This window comes from Podarcis erhardii, assembly GCF_964252035.2.
Source record: "Podarcis erhardii genome assembly, chromosome: 2".
Lineage (NCBI taxonomy): Eukaryota > Metazoa > Chordata > Lepidosauria > Squamata > Lacertidae > Podarcis > Podarcis erhardii.
The window spans coordinates 119,961,392-119,979,830 of record NC_138498.1 but is presented as its reverse complement, the minus strand read 5'-3'; the positions used below and the strand labels follow the sequence as shown (position 1 = coordinate 119,979,830).

The 18,439-nt window shown below is 44.1% G+C and overlaps 1 protein-coding gene across 1 annotated transcript; it reads left to right on the top strand.

Annotated features, from left to right (window-relative positions):
• The first annotated feature begins 6,763 nt into the window (after window positions 1-6,763).
• LOC309336695 (uncharacterized protein) lies at window positions 6,764-17,612 on the top strand. Its single transcript, XM_081852876.1, has 5 exons — window positions 6,764-6,965; window positions 11,045-11,598; window positions 12,297-12,404; window positions 14,691-14,817; window positions 15,937-17,612. Exons 2-5 carry the CDS (start codon window positions 11,149-11,151, stop codon window positions 17,226-17,228), a joined length of 1,977 nt encoding a protein of 658 aa, XP_081709002.1. The 5' UTR covers window positions 6,764-6,965; window positions 11,045-11,148; the 3' UTR covers window positions 17,229-17,612.
• Window positions 17,613-18,439: the final 827 nt, after the last annotated feature.

Sequence of the window (18,439 nt, the reverse complement as noted above, 5' to 3'; positions counted from 1 at the left end):
CGTCTATCACCCAGACACCCAGCTCTGTATTTGGCTGCAAAGACAGAAACATCTTGCAAAGTCCCTTAACATCTTGGGACCAGTTACAGATAGGTAGCCGTGTTGGTCTGCCATAGTCAAAACAAAACAAATTCCTTCCAGTAGCACCTTAAAGACCAACTAAGTCAGTTCTTGGTATGAGCTTTCGTGTGCATGCACACTTCTTCAGATACACTGAAACAGAAGTTTCCAGACCCTTCTATATAGTGAGAAGGTGGGGAGGGGTATTACTCAGAAGGGTGGTGGGAATGGGTGATTGGCAGATAGCTGTGATGAGCCTGTTGACGACTCTTAACGACTGCAATAGGTCTTACAGGAAAAAGCAAGGGGTGAAAAGGTGAAAAATGGCTTTGTCATGTATAATGAGATAAGAATCCAAGGTCTTTGTTCAGACCAGGTCTCTCCATGGTTTTAAGTTTGGTGATAAGTTGTAATTCAGCAGCTTCTCTTTCCAGTCTATTTCTGAAATTCCTTTGTAGTAAAACAGCTACTTTGAGATCTTGTATAGAATGTCCTGGGAGATTGAAGTGTTCTCCTACTGGTTTCTCTGTCTTGTGATTCCTGATGTCCGATTTATGTCCGTTTATTCTTTGGCGTAAGGTCTGGCCTGTTTGTCCAATATAGAGAGTCCAATATTGGGACCAGTTTACCCGAGGGATTGCCTTAGCCATAGGAATTATGAGACAGGGGGGGAAATCCTCTGTCCACTTTCTTCAGGTCATGTGTGCAGTGGCGTAGCGCGGGGCGTGCAGGGGGGGCTGGCCGCACCGGGCGCAACATCGGGTGGGGCGCGCTCGCCGCCTCCGGAGTCGCCGAAGAGCCTCGGGCACAGGCTGTAGCAGAGTCCCATGTCTCGCGGAACCGACGAGCTATGCGCGCGTCCGGGCTGAAGGCGTCCGGCAGGCAGCGGCTCTCAGCGCTCGCCACGGTCCCCGTGCGTCAGGGCCGCGGAGGGCGCGCCAGGCAGCCCCTCCTCACAGCCCCGCCGCCGCTGCCGCTGGGCCATGTTGCATTTTCCTTGCCTCTCTGCCCTCCTCCTCCTCCAGGCAAGCGGTGTCATTTGGGCGGCAGCGCCAGCGGCAACTCGCCTCAGATCACCTGACACGGACCCGCCGCCACCGCCGTGGCTACCTTACTGTAAATACCCCAGCCCAGGAAGTAGCAAGAAGAAGCTGGCAGCGGCGGCAGGTTAGGGGGCTCAAATTACTTGCCTTGCCCCGGGTTAGGGGGCTCAAATTACTTGCCTTGCCCCGGGTTAGGGGGCTCAAATTACTTGCCTTGCCCCGGGTTAGGGGGCTCAAATTACTTGCCTTGCCCCGGGTTAGGGGGCACAAATTACTTGCCTTGCCCCGGGTTAGGGGGCTCAAATTACTTGCCTTGCCCCGGGTTAGGGGGCTCAAATTACTTGCCTTGCCCCGGGTTAGGGGGCACAAATTACTTGCCTTGCCCCGGGTTAGGGGGCACAAATTACTTGCCTTGCCCCGCGTTAGGGGGCTCAAATTACTTGCCTTGCCCCGGGTTAGGGGGCACAAATTACTTGCCTTGCCCCGGGTTAGGGGGCACAAATTACTTGCCTTGCCCTGGGTTAGGGGGCTCAAATTACTTGCCTTGCCCCGGGTTAGGGGGCACAAATTACTTGCCTTGCCCCGGGTTAGGGGGCTCAAATTACTTGCCTTGCCCCGGGTTAGGGGGCACAAATTACTTGCCTTGCCCCGGGTTAGGGGGCACAAATTACTTGCCTTGCCCCGGGTTAGGGGGCTCAAATTACTTGCCTTGCCCCGGGTTAGGGGGCACAAATTACTTGCCTTGCCCCGGGTTAGGGGGCACAAATTACTTGCCTTGCCCTGGGTGCTGACAACCCACGCTACGCCGCTACATGTGTGTTTTTTGTTTTGGGAGAGAGAGATTAAACACACACATATTATTATCATTTATCAGTTTTTATTAAATTTGTATACTGCCCGTCATCTGAAGATGACAGGGAGGTTCGCAACCTAAAAAAACCAAAACAAAAAACCCCACACACAATCCCAGCAAAGGAGGAACGGATACAAAAATGTATGGAATATGCAGAAATTGCGAAACTTATCGGAAGAACAAGAAATCAAGACAACAAACTTTTTTAAGGAATTGCAGAAAGGGGGGGAAGGAAGTCAAGGTTTGAAATATTAAAAGGATTGTAAAATTAGTTAAATGTATAAACCTGAAAAGCATAAATAAAATACATAGAAATACAAAAAAGAGAACACAACATACATAATAAAACTAAAACAAACCAATAATCCTCCCCCCCCCAAACACATTTAAAAGGCCATATATTGTTTAAAAGGCCAGGGAGAAGTGGAACATTTCCACCTGGTGCCTAAAGATATATTATGAAGGCGCCAGGTGAGCGTCCCTGGGGAGAGCGTTACTCAAATGGGGAGCCACTGCAGAAAAGGCCCCGTTCTCATGTTGCTGCCCTCCAGACTTCATACGAAGCAGGGCTTCAGGTGATGAGCACAGAGTCTGGACCGTACTGGGAGAGGCTGTCCTTGAGGTATTGCGGTCCTGAGCTGTTTTAAGGCTTTGTAGGTCAAAACCAGCACTTTCAATTGGGACTGGAAACTAACTGGCAGCCAGTGCAGTTGGACCAGGATCAGTGTAATATGCATACACACATGCACATATTTTACCACCCATTCACCCAGTTTGAAGAGGTCCTTTCGGAGCTCTTTGCAACCTCTTTTTGTTTTGGAAGCATAGAATTGTTATGTACTGAGTTGAATAGGATCCAAAATGCAGCAGTCTGATTGGTCCTAGAACAATAGGATTCAGAATGCAGCAGTCTGATTGGTGCTAGAACAATGCAGCAGTATGGTTGGTCTGCAGGAGCCACCCAATCCAGCTCCAGATGGAAGTGAATCCACAACCTGATTGGCTTACAGGAGAATTCAGGAATTAGCCAATCACATGCAGCCCATTGTGTAAATAATGTACAGTATATAAAGCAGATACTTTGGGGAAACTTCCATTCCTCCTCACCACTATGAGTTGAATAAAGAGCATGAAATCCACTCTTGACTCTAAGTATATTTCAAGAATCATGTAGAATCGTGGAGCGGGAAGGGATCCCTGGTGTCATCAAGTCCAACACAGGGATCTTTTTGGCCAACATGGGGCTCAAACTCACGACGCTGAGATTAAAAGCCTCATGCTCTGCCGACTGAGCACAAATAATGTATCATAGAATTGGAAAGGGACCCCTGCAATGCAGGAATCGTTTGCCTAACATGAGACTCGAAGACCCTGAGATGAAGTCTCATGCTTTACCAACTGAGTTATCCTATCAATAGCCCATTTATTCCTAGTCTCGTGTGTGTGTGTGTTAATTTTTTTTTCCCCAATTAAAAACTATGCAGCAATTCTTTTGGGAATTATAGGGATAAAACTACATAAACTGTATAGAAAGTTATTCATGTATGCTACTACAGCGGCAAGAATGTTCCTTGCCCCCAAATGGAAAGTAGCAGAGTCCCGGCAAAGGAAGAATGGATCCAAAACTTACGGAATATGCAGAAATGGCAAAACTTACTGGAAGAATAAGAAATCAAGATAACAAACATTTTTATAAAAGAATGTAAATGGTTCATTGAATATTTACAGACAAATTGTAAACAGGTAAGAACATTGGCATGATTATTGTAATGACCTGAAGTTTCGTGAGAGTATATATTTAAAGTGGATGAATAAATGAGCAAATTAAGTTGATTTGGATATGCAGAAGATATTTAAAAATAAATTTAAGGAACTGCGGAAAGAGTGGGGGAGGAAGTCAAGTTTCGAAATGTTAAGATGATTGTGAAATTGGTGAAATGTATAAACTTGAAAATAATTTTTTTGGGGGGAAGAGTCTCATGCTTTACCAACCGAGCTATCCCATCAATTGTCTTATTTATTCCCAGTCTCCTGTGTGCATGCGTAAAAAATAAAAATCCGATTAAAAACCATGCAGCTCGCTAGTCCGGTGAGTTACAACTTGCTGCAACAAGCAGAAAAAAGTGATCCAGCGGTGCGTCAAAGCTCTCCGCAATTTCCAAGCTTTCCGGACGAGGGAAGGCAGCTTTGTTTGGAAATGTAAAGAGACGGAAGGTACATTTTTTCACCTTTGGTGGATATGCCCAAGGATTAAGACTTTCTGGGAGATGATCTATAATGAAATGAAAAAGGTATTTAAATATACCTTTCTGAAGAAACCAGAGGCCTTTCTCCTGGGCATGGTCGGCCAATTGGTGCGAAAGAAGGATAGAACTTTCTTTATGTATGCCACAACAGCAGCAAGAATACTTATTGCAAAGTACTGGAAGACACAGGATCTACCCACCCGGGAAGAATGGCAGATGAAGGTGATGGACTACTTGGAACTGGCGGAAATGACTGGCAGAATCCGAGACCAGGGAGAAGAGTCGGTGGAAGAAGATTGGAAGAAATTTAAAGTTTATTTACAGAAACATTGTAAAATTAAGTAATGTTAGAAGGATGTTGGAATGAAGTTATGTGGTTTTAGCAGAAATGTTATAAAGGGTTAAGTATAAATGGATTGTTAATTAGCGAAAGAAGAGAATGTAAAATTATAGTATATCAAGATAAATTATTAGGATAAAAACAAAGATGGAAAGGATTTGCTGAAATATCTAATTGAACTAGAATACAAAAAGGGGGTGTGAGGAGGTCAAGGAAATAAGCAAATGAAAGATAAGTTATGGAAAGGTTTGATTTGTTTTTTAATTGTATTTTTTTGTCATTTTTTTTTTCTTGTTTGTGTTGTGTATTGAGTCAAAGGATTTTATATCTGTATTATTATTGTCTGTATTTGCATTAGGGTAAAGTAACTGCCTTTTGGTTCCAGAGGGTACAGCTACTATTGGTTCATTTAAGCTGCTGTATTTGGATCCTCTGTCTTATTGGTTTCCTCCAAAAGGCAGGACTGTGATTGCCTGAGATTGTTCCCTCCAAAATGTATCCCTTCTAGCTAGTTCCCTGTCCCTATAAATGTAGCTCTCCCCTCCTCAAGTCTCAGTCTTGTTGCTTAAATAAAGAAGTGTTACTAGAGAACTGTCTCCAGCATATTGTGTCAAGAGAGCTGAAATCACAAACCCCACGTCACAACAGTTTGGTTTTATGCATTGTCTTGTTTTTTGTTTAACTTGGTGTTCCCTCTTTTTTCTTTTTGTAAGCTTTAAAACCTTAATAAATATCTTTTTTTAAAAAAAAAAGAAAAAAGAGGGAACACCAAGTTAAACAAAAAACAAGACAATGCATAAAAACAAACTGTTGCGACGTGGGGTTTGTGATTTCAGCTCTCTTGTTCCCTCTTTTTTCTTTTTGTAAGCTTTAAAACCTTAATAAATATCTTTTTTAAAAAAAAAAAGAAAAAAGAGGGAACACCAAGTTAAAGAAAAAACAAGACAATGCATAAAAACAAACTGTTGTGACGTGGGGTTTGTGATTTCAGCTCTCTTGTTCCCTCTGTTTTCTTTTTGTAAGCTTTAAAACCTTAATAAATATCTTTTTTTTAAAAAAAAAAAGAAAAAAGAGGGAACACCAAGTTAAAGAAAAAACAAGACAATGCATAAAAACAAACTGTTGTGACGTGGGGTTTGTGATTTCAGCTCTCTTGTTCCCTCTTTTTTCTTTTTGTAAGCTTTAAAACCTTAATAAATATCTTTTTTTAAAAAAAAAGAAAAAAGAGGGAACACCAAGTTAAACAAAAAACAAGACAATGCATAAAAACAAACTGTTGTGACGTGGGGTTTGTGATTTCAGCTCTCTTGTTCCCTCTTTTTTCTTTTTGTAAGCTTTAAAACCTTAATAAATATCTTTTTTTAAAAAAAAAAAGAAAAAAGAGGGAACACCAAGTTAAAGAAAAACAAGACAATGCATAAAAACAAACTGTTGTGACGTGGGGTTTGTGATTTCAGCTCTCTTGTTCCCTCTTTTTTCTTTTTGTAAGCTTTAAAACCTTAATAAATATCTTTTTTTAAAAAAGAAAAGAAAAAAGAGGGAACACCAAGTTAAAGAAAAAACAAGACAATGCATAAAAACAAACTGTTGCGACGTGGGGTTTGTGATTTCAGCTCTCTTGTTCCCTCTTGTTTTCTTTTTGTAAGCTTTAAAACCTTAATAAATATCTTTTTTTTAAAAAAAAGAGGGAACACCAAGTTAAAGAAAAAACAAGACAATGCATAAAAACAAACTGTTGTGACGTGGGGTTTGTGATTTCAGCTCTCTTGTTCCCTCTTGTTTTCTTTTTGTAAGCTTTAAAACCTTAATAAATATCTTTTTTTTAAAAAAAAGAGGGAACACCAAGTTAAACAAAAAACAAGACAATGCATAAAAACAAACTGTTGTGACGTGGGGTTTGTGATTTCAGCTCTCTTGTTCCCTCTTTTTTCTTTTTGTAAGCTTTAAAACCTTAATAAATATCTTTTTTTTAAAAAAAAGAGGGAACACCAAGTTAAAGAAAAAACAAGACAATGCATAAAAACAAACTGTTGCGACGTGGGGTTTGTGATTTCAGCTCTCTTGTTCCCTCTTTTTTCTTTTTGTAAGCTTTAAAACCTTAATAAATATCAATTTTTTTAAAAAAAAAAAAGAGGGAAGGCAGCTCTGCAGCGCGCAGGTGGCCACGGGACTGCAGGAGGCAGCGATCCTGCTCCCCGGTCCTCAGAGGGTTAACTGGAGGCCGGTTCCTAGAGAGGAGAGAAATCTGGGGGGCGGGTGGGTGGAGAGGGGGAGGGCAAAAGTCTCCCTAGCAAAGGCCCCTCCCCATCCTGCCTTGCGGATCTGGGAAGCTGGAGAGGCGATCCCATGGCGAGCAGAGGGTGCTTTGCGGCGGGGTTGCGTCCTGATCCTGCATAAGGAGCAGGGTGTCAATTTAATTCGGGGTAGCAGGTAAATCTGGGGTCGCCTCTCTCCTCCTGCATTTGGTGCAGGGTGGCCTGGGGGGTGTCATTGCTATATTTTATTATGATGATTATTCTCTTATGCATGTTTGTGTTTTCATGTTGCAGAATTGCCCCGTGTTCTTTGGATGAAGGGTGGTGTGTAAATCTGAATAATAATAATAATAATGATGATCAGTGCTTTTTTTCTATAAAAAAAATGTTTAGGGGGTACTCTCATTTTGACTCAAGAAAACCACCATTTTATAGTTCAAATAAACGCAGTAAATGGACAAAAGTACCAAAATTCACAAAATGTTTAGGCATAGCTGTCAACGTTTCCCTATTTTTAAAAGAAATTCCCATATTCCGAATAGGATTCCTTGCAAGAAAAGGGAAAAGTTGACAGCTATGTGTTTCGGGGCATGCGTACCCCTGCGTCCACCCGCCCCCCCAGGAAAAAGCAATAATAATAACAATTTATTATTTGTACCCCGCCCATCTGTCTGGGTCTCCCCAGCCACTCTGGGCAGCTTCCAACAAAGATTAAAAATATATTAAAATGTCACACATTAAAAAACTTCCCTGAATAATAATAATAATACCACCACCAGATTTACAGTAGGGACTGGGAGCCTGGGAAATGCAAGCAGGGAAACGGAAGGGGTGGGTGGGGAGAAAGCCCCCAAGTGGGGAGAAGCCCAGTAGGGCTGGACAAAATGGATATCGACAAGCTGGAAGGTGGGGGAAGAGGAGGGCGGCCAAGATGATCAAGGGTCTGGAAACCAAGCCTTCGGAGGGAGATGGGTAGCCTGGAAAAGAAGAGACTGGGAGGAGAAAGGAGAGCCATCTTCAAATATCTCAAGGGCTGTCACATGGAAGGTGGAGCAAGCTTGTTTTCTCCTGTTCCAGAGGGTAGGACTCGAACCCATGGCTTCAAGTTACAAGCAAGGAGATTCTGACTAAACATATGGAAAAACTTTCTGACAGTCAGAGCTGTTTGACCGTGGAATGGCCTCCTTCGGGAGGTGATGGACTCCTTCCTTGGAGGTTTTGAAAGCAGCGGTTGGATGCCCATCTGTCAGGGATGCTTTAGCTGAGATTCATACCTATGGGACTGCCTCTCCGGGTATGTCCCACGGAGGACCTTACGGTCTTCAAATAAAAACATCATGGAGGTCCCGGGCCACAGGGAGGTTAGGCTGGCCTCAACCAGAGGCAGGGTCTTTTTCGGCTGTGGCCCCGATCTGGTGGAACGCTCTGTCCCAAGAGACTAGGGCCCTGCAGGACTTGACATCTTTCCACGGGGCCTGCAAGACAGAGCTGTTCCACCAGGCCTTTGGCCAAGGCACAGCCTGACCCCCTCCTTCTGTAATCCTCATAGAACTGCCATGAATTTGACTCGGAATTGATTTTAGAATGAATTGATTTTAGAATGTTTTTCAGTTAATTGATTGTGATTTTATGTAAACTGTGTTATTTTTACTGTTGTTAGCCACTCTGAGCCCGGCTTCGGCTGGGGAGGGCAGGATATAAATAAATTTATTATTATTATTATTATTATTATTATTATTATTATTATTATTATTGCAGGGGGTTGGACTAGATGACCCTCACGTCCCTTCCAACTCTAAGATTCTACGAGGGACTGGGGAGAAAAGACAAGCAGGCATTCGTCATCACCACCATATATTTCTTATACCCCACTGGGTTGCTCCTGCCATTCCAACAGAAATACAGTGGTACCTTGGGTTACAGACGCTTCAGGTTACAGATGCTTCAGGTTACAGACTCCACTAACCCAGAAATAGTACCTCGGGTTAAGAACTTTGCCTCAGGATGAGAACAGAAATTGCTCAGTGGCAGCGGGAGGCCCCAATAGCTAAAGTGGTACCTCAGGTTAAGAACAGTTTCAGGTTAAGAACGGACTTCCAGAAGGAATTAAGTTCTAAACCTGAGGTACCACTGTACAGTGGTGCCCCGCAAGACGAACACCTCGCAAGACGGAAAACCCGCTAGACGAAAGGGTTTTCCGTTTTGGAGGCGCTTCGCTAAACGAATTTCTCTATGGGGTTGCTTCGCAAGACGGAAAAATCTTGCGAGTTCCCGCGGGGTTTTTTTGCTTTTTTCGCCCTTTTCCTAAGCCGCTAAGCCGCTTAACAGCTGATCCGCTGATAAGCCGCTTCTCAGCTGATCGCTAAAAGCCGCTAGACCGCTAATAGCGCTAATCCGCTAAGCTGTCAATGGGCTTGCTTCGCAAGACGAAAAAACCGCTAGACGAAGAGAATCGCGGAACGGATTCTTTTCGTCTTGCGAGGCACCACTGTACAGGAAAAACAGCAACAACAACATCAAACATTGAAAGATTCCATGGGGAGCCAGCTTAGAATCATAGAACGGCAGCACTGAAAGGGACCCCAAGAGTCATCTAGTCAAGCCCCCTGCAATGCAGGAATCTTTCACCAAACATGGGGTTCAAACCCACAAACCTGAGAGTAAGAGTCTCGTGTTCTACCGACTGAGCTACAGTACACAAGTGGAAAACAATGATTTTATTTACATATATACTATACAGTGGTACCTCTGGTTGCGAACGGGATCCGTTCCGGAGGCCTGTTCGCAACATGAAAAGAGCGCAACCCGTGTATAATGGAATACACAGGATGAAACAGTTAAATCAGCTATGATTAAATGGGCACAAGACTTAGGTCATGATATTATGTTTGCTGACTGGGAACAGTTATGGACCACAGGCCTTAAATTTACGGCATGTAGTGCCTTGAAAGAAAACATAATGAAAATGATCTATAGATGGTACATGACTCCAGTCAAGCTTGCAAAGATATATCATTTGCCCAGTAATAAATGCTGGAAATGTAACGAATGCGAAGGAACTTTTTATCATCTTTGGTGGACCTGCCCAAAGGTTAAAGCCTACTGGGAAATGATCTATAATGAAATTAAGAAAGTCCTTAAGTGGACATTTGTAAAGAAACCGGAGGCTTTTCTCTTGGGCATGGTCGGCCAATTGGTACCAAAGAAAGATAAGACCTTTTTTATGTACGCAACTACAGCAGCAAGAATTCTCCTGGCAAAGTATTGGAAGATGCAAGAATTACCTACTCTGGAAGAATGGCAGACGAAGGTGACTGAATTCATGGGACTGGCAGAGATGACCGGCAGAATCCGTGATCAGAGGAGGGAGACAGTGGAAGAGGACTGGAAAAAATTTAAATTATATCTTAAGAACTGTTGCAAAATCTCGGACTGATAAAATGTTAAGGGTTAAGAAACAGAGAACTATAGCTGTAAATATTTAAGTTAAGAAAATTTGGAGGGAAATCAAATTTTGAAAAGGAATGAAGGATTGCTAAAAAATTTTTGAAACAGGGGTGCAGTGAAGGGGAGGCATGGGGAAGTCATGTATTGTTTGTTTATTTGTGTGTTTTTTGTTTTATGAAAATTAATAAAAAATATTTAAAAAAAAAAGAAAAAAAAGAAAAGAGCGCAACCCGCAGTGGCCATGCGATTTGCTGCTTCTGCGCATGCATGTGACGTCATTTTGCGCTTCTGCGCTTGCGGCAAAACCCGGAAGTAACCCTTTCCGGTACTTCCGGGTCGCCGCAGGACGTAACCTGAAAGAACGTAACATGAAGCGGACGTAACATGAGGGATGATTGTATATAGTTTTGTAACGTATATGGTTTACAGTGGTACCACAGGTTAAGAACTTAATTCTTTCTGGAGGTCTGTTCTTAACTTGAAACTGTTCTTAACCTGAGGTACCACTTTAGCTAATGAGCCCTCCCGCTGCCGCCGCGCGATTTCTGTTCTCATCCTGAAGCAAAGTTCTTAACCTGAGGTACTATTTCTGGGTTAGCGGAGTCTGTAACCTGAAGTGTCTATAACCTGAAGCATCTTTAACCTGAGGCACCACTGTATTTTGTTATTGCTGTTCTCCTTGGCCTTTTAAAATGTTTTTTTAAGGTATCCTTTTTAATTTCCCCTTTACTTTTTATTTTTCTTATTTATCTCCTTGCAATCGATAAAATGAAATATATTCAAAATGGTCTTATTCACAGGTATCTTTCTCGGCTGTGAAGGTCTCCGGGTCCTCGCTTCTTTGGCCAGCTTTTTCCTTAAGACGGCATCTGACCGAGTAGGGAAAGGGACACGTTTTTCAGCCATGTCGGAGGCTCCATCAGATCATGCGGTGAAGGTGGAAGAGGCAGAATTGGCTGGCCCAGTGGCAGGGAGAGGCTACCATGCCATTCAAGCCACAGGCAGCAAAGGATGCTGGGAAAACACCCGGCAAAAGGTCCTGGGGGAGGAGGACCCACTCAGCTCGGATGCTCGGCTCCAGCGTTTCAGGCACTTTCGCTTCCAGGAGGCCGAGGAACCCAGAAAGGTTTGCAGCCGGCTCCACCATCTCTGTTGTCAGTGGCTGAAGCCGGAGCGATACACAAAAGCTCAGATCCTGGACCTGGTGATCTTGGAGCAGTTCCTGGCTGTCCTCCCCCCGGAGATGGCGAACTGGGTCAGGGAATGCGGAGCAGAGACCAGTTCCCAGGCGGTGGCCCTGGCAGAAGGTTTCCTCCTGAGTCGGGCAGAGGAGAAAAAGCAGACAGAGCTGCAGGTGAGAGAGTTTCATTTTCGTAGTTTTGTGCTGATGGCTGTATTTTCATAAAATAAACAAAAACATTTTTATTGTTTTGGATATTAGAAGCTGCGGCAAAAATAAATTACTTGTTAAACTTTAACTGCTATATTACAACTGATGTGCTGGTCATTCATTATCCCTTTTCTTCTATTGTTTAGGTATTTAGAATATAAATGTTTAAAAATCCTCTATCTATCTATCTATCTATCTATCTATCTATCTATCTATATCTATCATCTATCTATCATCTACCATCTATCTATCATCTATCTATCTATCTATCTATCTATCATCTATCTATCTATCTATCTATTATCTCTCTCTCTCTCTCTCTCTCTCTCTCTCTCTCTCTCTATCATCTATGTTTACCCAGGTATTCAGTGTCTGAAGAAGTTTTATCGAGTGACATGTTACATTAGGGCATCTCCTAACACGTATTCCATGTATATCCTTTTTCTCATCCATTTCTCTCTTTACTCCCAGAATCTGGTGAGAGACAGTTTCATCCTGATAACACAGAGATTTCCAATAATATTGCGAAACCCTGCCAGTTGGCCCACTTTCCCTACAAATCCTCTTCAGAGGTGACATCCCACTCCGGACCTAGGGCGTTTCTTTTTGCTAATCCTTCTCTCTCTCTCTCTGTCTGTCTTTAATCCCTGTTTTCCTTACAGGGCCTGTTTGAAGGAGTGACCGCTGATGTTCCTGAGGCAAAGGAGGCTCCACTGATGCTGGAAAGATCATCTCTTTGTGCTGAAGCTACTACTCAGCATACAGATCAAGTAAGATCATAGAGTTGGAAGGGGACCTGAGGGTCATCTAGTCCAACCCCCTTGCAATGCAGGAATTGTCGACATGCAGAGGGCCGGGAGGCCAGCTGGCTAGCCCCGGCTGGGCCGTCTCCTTCCAGCGGCCCGCTGCAAAGACCATCACCTCTGCTCTGATGTAAATCAGCGACCCGGGCTTCTGAGCCAGGGCACACTATCAGCAGATTGAACAGAGCACACAGAATAGGCGTGAGGCTTGTGGAAGCATACTATAACTACAGATTTATTAATCATAAATCAGGACAAAGAAACATGTCGTCTCTCTCGTCGTCTCAGAAAGAGCAGCAAAAGCAAAAGCTACACACACAACGGAAGTTCCCAGCATACTGTGCTGGAATGTAAACAGACATGTGACATGTAACAATCCCATGTCTGTTCCTTAAGGTGGAATGGAAATGTCAACAGCAATATGCCTTCTCGGTAGTGGCTCACTGTCTGTGAAATGCTCTCCCCAGGGAAGTTCGCCTGGCACCTTCCTTATACACCTTTAGGAACCAGACAAAAATGTCCCTTTTTAACCAGGCCTTTGGTTGGCCTGATGGACATCCTATAGCCTTTTAAAATGTGGCTCTTTTTTTTGGGGGGGGTGTTATTGGGTTGTTTTTAATTTTGATTTTATATATTGTGATATTTTCTGTGAACTGGCCTGAGACCTCTGGGTTTAGGGTGGTATATAAATTCTAATAATAATAATAATAATAATAATAATAATAATAATAATACAGCCTTCCCATATGGGGATTGAACCTGCAACCCTGGCATTATCAGCGCCATGCTCTAGCCAACCTAGCTACCCTGGTTCTTCACAACTCTGTCTCTGGAAACAGTATTAATTAATTAAGTAATTCATATATTTAATTTTAAAATGTGAGGGGTGAGTGGGTTATTGGTTTATGGTGTTCCTGTTTTGTTCCTGTTTTTATTATGTGTTTTTACCTTGTATTTTTATCTTTTGAACCACTGGGTGAAGGGTGGTATAAAAATTAAATAACTAAAAGGAAATAATAAATTTGTCACCTTCCCTTCACCCTAAGGTCCCAGGGTGGGTGACAGCATCAAGAACAGCGCCAAAAGCAATTTAAAACAGCTTGAAACCATGAAAATGAAGTGGGTCCCCTAAAAACACACACTTCAAGTGCCAAAAGCCAGGGTAAAGAGGTGCATCTTCAGCATTTTCTGGGAGCTCCACAATAAAGGTGCCAGATGCATCTCTGTGGGGGAGGGAGTGGCACAGGTTAGGGGCTACCACAGAGAACGCCCAGTGCCAGAAGCTCAGATATATAAGCTAATCGCCAAATGGCACCTTAAACCTAAGTTACAGTTGCCACAACTGAATGTCTAGGCTCCTTTATTAGTAGTAGTAGTATAGTAGTATTAATTTCATTTCTATACCTCTTTATATTTTGAAAGAAAAAAAAAGCGGTTTACAGCACGTTAATGTTAGGATTTCTGCTCCATGTTTGCAGTCATGAGATTGTTGTCTATCACATGACAGTGTATGTTTTCATTCCACTGACGGAGACAGGATGTTTTGTGTTACTGTGTTCTGGAAAATGGGAGTATTGTCCTTTGTTTCTTTCTCTTTGCCGTCTGATGAGAAAGAGGAAGGAGCTAAGTCAGAATTCTCCGAGTGTATTATATGTTCTTTCTCTACATGGGGCTACCTTTGAGGGTGACCCAGAAACTGTAATTAATCCAGAATGCGGCAGCGAGGCTGGTGACTGGGAGTGGCCACCGAGACCATATAACACCGGTCCTGAAAGACCTACATTGGCTCCCAGTACGTTTCTGAGCACAATTCAAGGTGTTGGTGCTGAGCTTTAAAGCCCTAAATGGCCTCAGCCCAGTATACCCGAAGGAGCGTCTCCACCCCCATCGTTCAGCCCGGACACTGAGGTCTCTTCCAAGGGCCTTCTGGCGGTTCCCTCACTGCGAGAAGTGAGGTTACAGGGAACCAGGCAGAGGGCCTTCTCGGTGGTGGCACCTGCCCTGTGATAAACCCTCCCATCAGATATCAAGGAACTATCCGACTTTTAGCAGACATCTGAAGGCAGCCCTGTTTAGGAAACTTTTTAATGTTTGATGTTTTATTGTGTTTTTAATATTCTCTTGGGAGCCGCCCAGAGTGCCTGGGGTATAAATAAATTATTATTGTTGTTGTTGTTGCTGCTGCTGTTGCTGTTATTGTTATTATTATCTGTTGCATTAACTGTGAGCGGGAAATGGTCTCTTTCCTTTCAGGGTCTGGTGACGCTCGAGGAGGTGGTTGTGTGTTTCACTGAGGAGGAGTGGGAGCTGCTGGATCCGAGCCAAAGAACCCTGCACAGGGAAGTCATGGAGGAGAATGGAGGCATCGTGGCCTTTTTGGGTGAGGCCCCTTGCCCCTTGCACCTGCCCTTGGTTTGGGGTTGATAAGACCCTAGTGAAACTTTTCCTTTTAATAGATTACAAGGCAGGGAGGGTTGGCTGTTCCTTTTCTTCCTAACAATCAAGATGCGTTTTCCCCCCGCTGGTCTCATCTGAGAATAAGATATTTTCTGCCTATTTTCTGCAAGTGCTAGTTTTCCACGATAACTAGTGGAAATCCATGAAGTCCATAAAAAAATTTTTTTTGAACTATTTTTAAAAGAAATTCGCCAAAGTCTACACCTTTGACATGGGTTGTGGGACATTAAGGCACTTTCTGAAGGGGAGCTGTTTCCGGTGGCCGAATCCCGGACGTATGGCAACCCTATTTGCCTCAAGGCATGTTTCCTGGCAACTTATTTAATGTATTCCTTTATTTGAATACATACCAGTCAGAGGGCCTTCTTAATAGTGGCGCCCACCCTATGGAATGCCGTCCCATCAGATGTCAAGGAAATAAACAACTATCTGACTTTTAGAAGACATCTGAAGGCAGCACTGCTTAGGGAAGTTTTTAATGTTTGATGTTTTATTTTGTTTTTAATATTTTGTTGGGAGGCGCCCAGAGTGGCTGGGGAAACCCAGCCAGATGGGCGGGGTATAAATAAATCATCATCATCATCTCTTCTCAAATCCAAATTTCCTTCCTCTTGAGGAATCCAGTTTGTTTTATCCCTTAGAATGCTAAGCAGTAGGATGACCACCCTCTCTGCATTTCTCTCAAAAAAAGGAGGAAATGTGTTCTCTGCACCCAGAACATAGCATATTATTATTATTATTATTATTATTATTATTATTATTATTACTACATTCTGTTGGGAGCTGCCCAGAGTGGCTGGGAAAACCCCGCCAGATGAGTGGGGTATAAATAATAATAATAATAATAAATTATTGTTATTATTATTGAAAGAGTGGGGTTCTATATTGGGAAATGCTTCAGGTTGGGGGGGAGGCAACCATCTTAATCCCGCTTTGTATAGCAAATTTTTCTCCTTTCCCCTATTTCCCACAACAGCAATCAATTCTTAGTTAGTGTACTTCTTGGATTTCAGGCTTTACATGTTTTCTCTCTTCTTCTCAGGAGACGAAAGAGCCAGGTGTAAAGAGCAGGAACAGCAGGGGAGAAAACCAGAAGGAAAACCGGAGAGGAGGAGGGAGAAATCTTCTTCCTCGCAAAGGGGCGACGTCGCTGAAATCCCAGTGGGAGAGGAAATGGAGGGTGGAAAACAGAGCGGCCAGTGCTCTTTGTGCGAGGACAATTTCATCTGCACGGCAAGCGGCGCGGGGGGAAAGCTCTTCGAGTGCATCAATTGCAGCAAGAGCTTTTCCAAAAGTTCCTACCTTCGGAAACACCTCCGTATCCACACAGGGCAGAAGCCGTACAAATGCGCCGAGTGCGGAAAGAGCTTCAGTCAGAGGACAGACCTCAAGAGACACCAGTGGATCCACACGGTGGAGAAGCCGTATAAGTGTCTCGAGTGCGAAAAAAGCTTCACCCAGAAGAGGAGCCTCAGTACACATCAGATGAATCACAGAGGGGAGAAACCATTTAAATGCCCCGAGTGCGGGAAAAACTTTGCCCAGAAGAATTACCTCACGATACACCAACTGACTCACAGGGAGGAGAAGCCGTATAGGTGCTTGGAGTGCGGAAAGAGCTTTGGCCAGCTCAAAGATCTCAACAGACACAGAAGGGTTCATTTTGGGGAGAAGCCGTATAAATGCCTGGCGTGCGGCCAGGGCTTTTGGTACGAAGGCCACCTTAAAAATCACCTCCGAATTCACACCGGAGAGAAACCGTATATGTGTTTAGAGTGCGGGAAGAGCTTTATTCGGAAAACGGACCTCAACAGGCATCAGAGGAGTCACACCGGGGCGAAGCCGTATCAATGTTTGGAGTGCGGGAAAAACTTCACAGAGAAGAAGAACCTCAGTTTACATCAGATGAAGCACAGAGGGCAGAAACCATTTAAATGCCCGGAGTGCGGGAAAAGCTTCACTCAGAAAAATTACCTCACCGTGCATCAACTGACTCACAGAGGGGAGACGCCATATAAATGCTTGGAGTGCGGCAAGAGCTTCACCAGGAACACTAGCCTTAGCTGTCATCAGAGAATCCACACCGGGGAGAAGCCGTACGAGTGTCTGGAGTGCGGAAAGAGATTTGCTTGGAGGAAAAGCCTAAGTTGTCATCAAGCCATCCACACGGGAGAAACCGTTGAAATGTCTAGAGAGCTTTACTCGGAACAGAAACCCGGCCACATCTCAAATCAATTGCAGATGGCGAAGCCCTATCAATTCCCAGATTGTTCCATGAGCTGCGAAGAAGCTGGAGAAGAAAAAAAGTCCGTCTCCATTTTTCTGTGCCAATGATCTTGAATCTCTTCTGTTGTTTTATGTCCAGTTACGCAACAAAAGCCGCAAGATGGAATCACTCCCACCATACCCACCTAGAGTCCTTTTTGCCAGGCGCCTGGAGGAAACATCTCTTGCTCCTCCGACTGACATCCTCTTTGCCTTGGTGCCAAAGGGTCATGCCACCCAGGGCATCCCCAAATGCCATCCTGTTTGGCAGATTTCCTTCCCCCTGTGCCCAGAGTTACAGGGCTAAAAGTAGGGCCCTTCCCCTGTGAAATTGGTCTTCCCTTTCAACATCCCTCTGCTGTCTCGCACTACAAGGTTATTCCATGCATGTTTTGGAACTTCTCACTAAGTCTGTCTGGTGCAAATGTTCCCAAACTTATTTGGCCTACCGCCCCCTTTCCAGAAAGAAATATATTACTCAGTGCCCCCTAGAAACCTACCTTCTTTAAGCAAACAAACAGAAAGATGCAGTGGCAAATTTCTGTTCTTTTAGATACAGTGGTGCCTGGCAAGACGAAAAGAATCCGTTCCGCGAGTCTCTTCGTCTAGCGGTTTTTTTGTCTTGCGAAGCAACCCTATTGACGGCTTAGCGGATTAGCGCTATTAGCAGCTTTTAGCGGCTTATTGGCTTAGCAGATAAGCAGATAAGCGGCTTAGCGGCTTAGAAAAGGGGGGGGGTGGAGGAAAAAACCCCGCAGGAACTCGCAAGACATTTTCTTCTTGCGAAGCAAGCCCATAGGAAATTCGTTTTGCGAAGCACCTCCAAAACGGAAAACCCTTTCGTCTAGCGGGTTTTCCGTCTTGCGAGGCATTCGTCTTGTGGGGCACCACTGTATCTGTGTTTCTGTCTACATGGGGCGCGGGTGGCGCTGTGGGTTAAACCACAGAGCCTAGGACTTGCTGATCAGAAGGTCAGCGGTTCGAATTCCCGCAACGGGGTGAGCTCCCGTTGCTCGGTTCCTGCTCCTGCCCACCTAGCCGTTCGAAAGCACATCAAAAGTGCAAGCAGATAAATAGGTACCTCTCTGGTGGGAAGGTAAACAGCGTTTCCGTGCGCTGCTCTGGTTCACCAGAAGCGGCTTAGTCATGCTGGCCACATGACCCGGAAAACTGTCTGTGGACAAACGCCGGCTCCCTCGGCCAGTAAAGCGAGATAAGTTCCGCAATCCCAGAGTCGTCCGCGACTGGACCTAATGGTCAGGGGTACCTTTACTTTTATT

Bases quoted from the DNA above. Each gene is read 5' to 3' on its own strand.
- LOC309336695 (XM_081852876.1), top strand. From the start codon at position 11,149: ATGTCGGAGGCTCCATCAGATCATGCGGTGAAGGTGGAAGAGGCAGAA. The intron at 12,405-14,690 runs GTAAGATCATAG...CTTTCCTTTCAG, and splicing joins CTACTCAGCATACAGATCAA to GGTCTGGTGACGCTCGAGGA. The intron at 14,818-15,936 runs GTGAGGCCCCTT...TCTTCTTCTCAG, and splicing joins AGGCATCGTGGCCTTTTTGG to GAGACGAAAGAGCCAGGTGT.